We start from the raw sequence: 4093 nt of genomic DNA, 5'->3' as shown, positions 1-4093 counted from the left end.
ATGATGACAAACTCAACGGAGGTCAACGCATCTCTCAGCAACCCAACAGGATTGTTTGATGGTGAAAGAGCGAGTTCTTACAAAACATTTGAAGTGGTCCTCATTCTGACTGTGACAGTTGCTTTGAGCTTGGTGACAATTATTGGAAACATTTTGGTCATTGTTTCTATCAAACTAAACAGACATTTACAAACTATTAATAATTACTTCCTTTTCAGCTTGGCCTGCGCTGATTTGTTTATTGGTGTGTTCTCTATGAACCTGTACACCACTTACACTGTCATGGGCTACTGGCCTTTGGGCCCAGTGGTATGTGACATGTGGCTCGCTCTGGATTATTCTGTCGGCAATGGCTCCGGTATGAGCCTTCTACTCATCAGCTTTGATCGCTATTTCTGTGTGACCAGGCCCCTGAGCTACCCTGTGAAGAGAACAGCAAAGGTGGCAGCGATGATGATCGTAGCTATTTGGGCGGTGTCTTTTATCATCTGGGTTCCTCCCATTCTCAGTTGGCAGTTCATCGTAGGGAAGCGGACAGTGCATGAGGGTAAGTGTTACGTACAGTTCCTCTCAAATCCAATGGTTGTATTTGGCACTTCAGTAGCTACCTTCTATACTCCTGCACTCATTATAATTATCCTATCTGTGCAAATAATGCGAGCCAGCAAAAGTCGAATGAAAGAGAATAAAAAGGTACCTGAATCTACTGAGGGCAGCATTTTACCCTCTCTGAAAGGCAATAGAATGGAGCCAAACACTAATAAGATATCAGGTGGTGCCAGTTATTTGGCACATGGTAAATTGATAAATGTCAAAATAACTGAAGAAACAATAACTGGTAATGGTAGTCAAGAGGTGACACGGATTCTCAGTAAATCACCTTGCTCCAGTGTAGTCCCATTAAACCAATTCAGAATGAACAGCCTCAAACTCTCTTCCATCAATGCAGCTGGCAAATTTGAAGAGGGTGCCGAATGCAGCCACACAACCAGAATAGTGCCAGATGTCAGCAGCAAGAATGGGAATGATAGGGACATCCCAGCAGAGAAGATTAGAATTACCAGCACAACTGCTGAGAAGAGGAAGGGAGCCGCGTCCCGAGAGAAGAAGGTGACTCAGACTGTCCTGGCTCTTCTCCTGGCATATATCATCACCTTGAGCCCATTCTTTGTCATGGTGCTCATTCACACTGTTAGTCCGAGCAGTGTCCCCTACACAGTCTGGACTATTGGATACTGGCTCTGTTATATCAACAGCACAGTCAACCCTGCTTGCTATGCGCTCTGTAATCCAACCTTCAGGAAAACCTTCAAGCATCTACTCATGTGTCGGTGCAAGAAACTTGGTGCAATAAAATAAATAAGCAGAATTTTATGAACACTTTATCTATCATGGTGGTGGTGACTGTCATAACATATATCTAAAATGCATGGAAATAGTGTTCACATTGTATAAGAATGTGGTTCATGCCTGGGGTATTGGAGTGGTTGTGTTTGGGTGAATGACATTGGTGATATCGCTGGATGGAAAACCAGACCAGTTAGAACTCATTTCTATTGATTTACTGGAGATGAGCATGTTGGCTAGGTCAGACAGAAATGTTTTTGGACTCGATACTGCCTTCGGAAATGGCATAGCAAGCCATTCAGTTGAAGGATAATTATGGATGGGCAACAAATGTTGACGGTGCCACTCCATGAGAGAATGAAGAGGATATCTATTGTATGTAATGTTCAAAACACATTTCATTTAGTTCCAATAGCTTTGTAATTGGTGTTATAAATGAAGGGTGTGCTGATTATTAAAGTTACATAATAAGTGAGCTGGAAGATGAATTTTCCCAAAATTAAGAACCACAAAACATAGCGTCAGCCTGATTAGTGAGAAATGTTCACTTTTACAACATAATAAAATATTAATTAACTAATGTAGCCGCTACTGTGTCATTTGAGGTCGGGGCAGGGCTGAGAACGGTTAGATTAGATGTTTAGGATATGGAGTGGACTAATGCCATGAGTACATGATTCAATTCCACCTTCCAGTGGAGACACACTTCCCGTCTGGCTCCACATCCAATCCGAAATGAGCTCAGTTAGGCAGCAGTATCATTAGTACCTAGTAACAGTAGCATCTTGGAAGATGTCCATTGGCAGCAGAAAGTCTTGTGTCCTGGGGAGTAAATATTCAGGTAAACCCTGTAGTCAAACCCAAAATGCATGTTCGTGGAATGTCATTGTGTTGTGGCAGCTATCAAGGCTGTTATTAGTTTCAGTGTGTTTAGCTGAGTGAGTCAGTCAGGAACAGAAATCCTTAACCCCTGAAATCGGGATTACTACTTGATCATCGTATATGTGATGTTTTTGTTATAAAGTTTTTTGTTATAAATGGGATGGATAGGATAGAGGTGGAAAGACTCTTCCCGCTCAAAAAAGACAATAGGACTAGGGGGTACAGCCTCAAGATAAAAGGGGGGCGGTTTAGAACAGAGTTGAGGAGGAACTTCTTCACTCAAAGGGTGGTGAATCTCTGGAATTCTCTGCACGTTGAAGTGGTGGAGGCTGCCTCGCTAAATATTTTTAAGACGCGGGTTGATGGGTTTTTGATAGGAGAGGGGATTAAGGGTTATGGGGAGAGGGCGGGAAAGTGGAACTGAGCAGCGACAGATCAGCCATGATCTTATTGAATGGCGGGGCAGGCTCGAAGGGCTGGATGGCCTACTCCTGCTCCTATTTCTTATGTTCTTATGTTCTTATAAGTCATATGTACATTAATCAAACACAGTTTAAATAAAGTAAATACGCTCTGGGTTTAACACTAAGGCTGACTCCAATTCAAAACCTCACAGCCTCTCACCACCCAACCAACACAAATAAATTGCTCTCCACGGCTTTTCCCCACAACCACTTGACTCAGTTAATCACCTCTTTACTTAAACAATTTCCCCCCTTTCATCTCAGGTTTCATTCTCCTAAAACACATCTATGAACTCAATGTCATGTTTTCTGTTTTGTCTCTATTTTCAGGTCAATAAAATTTAATATACCGTCCATTGTTTACTGATGGAACCCCTGCAGGATGCAAGTATTCCTCAACACCTCTGCATTTGCTTTTAAAATTCAACAACCCAAAAATCAGTTGCACCACTTGCCTCACAAAGCAAATTTCGATCCAACCTATTTACTCACAGTTAAAACCCTTCATAACTTCTCATTACAAATACAGAAATCTAACATCTTAACCTTTCATCTCGCAGGCTTGTCTCGTCACCTTCCCCTTTTCAACTAACCTTCTTCTCTCTCCCCCGCAGACATGCACACATGCACATAAAATTGCTATTACTTAGCGGGGTGCATGGTGGCACAGTTGTTAGCATTGCTGCCTTGTAGAGCCAGGGATCTGGGTTCAATTCCCAGTTAAGATCTGCTGAGAGTCTGCATGTTCTTCCCATGTCTGTGGGGAGTTTCATCCGGGTACTCTGGTTTCCTCCCACAGTGGGTTATAGATTGGTTATAGAACCATAGAACACTACAGCACAGAAACAGGCCTTTTGGCCCTTCTTGGCTGCACTGAACCATTTTTCTGCTTAGTCTCACTGACCTGCACCTGGACCATATCCCTCCACACCCCTTTCATCCATGTACCTGTCCAAGTTTTTCTTAAATGTTCAAAGTTTTCACCACTTCAACTGGCAACTCATTCCACTCTCTGTGTGAAGAACCCCCCACCCACTAATATTCCCTTTAAACTTTTCCCCCTTCAGCCTTAACCCATGTCCTCTAGTTTTTTTCTCCCCTAGCCTCCGTGGATAAAGCCTGCTTGTATTCACTCAATCTATACCCATCATAATTTTATATAACTCTATCAAATCTCCCCTCATTCTTCTACACTCCAGGGAATAAAATCTGAACCTATTCAACCTTTCTCTGTAACTCAGTTTCTCAAGTCCCGGCAGCATCTTTGTAAACTTTCTCTGCACTCTTTCAACCTTGTTAATAACCTTCCTGAAATTAGGTGACCAAAACTGTACACAATACTCTAAATTCGGCCTCACCAATTTCTTGTACAACCTCACCATAACATTCCAACTCTTATA

General features: G+C 42.4%; 1 protein-coding gene across 1 annotated transcript; it reads left to right on the top strand.

Annotated features, from left to right (window-relative positions):
* LOC145348491 (muscarinic acetylcholine receptor M2-like) lies at positions 1-1359 on the top strand. The gene has a single exon (XM_080196679.1). The coding sequence runs from the start codon at positions 1-3 to the stop codon at positions 1357-1359; it is 1359 nt and encodes a 452-aa protein (XP_080052805.1).
* The last annotated feature ends 2734 nt before the right edge of the window (positions 1360-4093 follow it).

Source organism: Carcharhinus amblyrhynchos, chromosome 9 (genome assembly GCF_965287045.1).
Source record: "Carcharhinus amblyrhynchos chromosome 9, sCarAmb.v2.hapA, whole genome shotgun sequence".
Lineage (NCBI taxonomy): Eukaryota > Metazoa > Chordata > Chondrichthyes > Carcharhiniformes > Carcharhinidae > Carcharhinus > Carcharhinus amblyrhynchos.
Note: the sequence above shows the minus strand (reverse complement) of the source record. Positions and strands in the feature narration are given on the sequence as shown.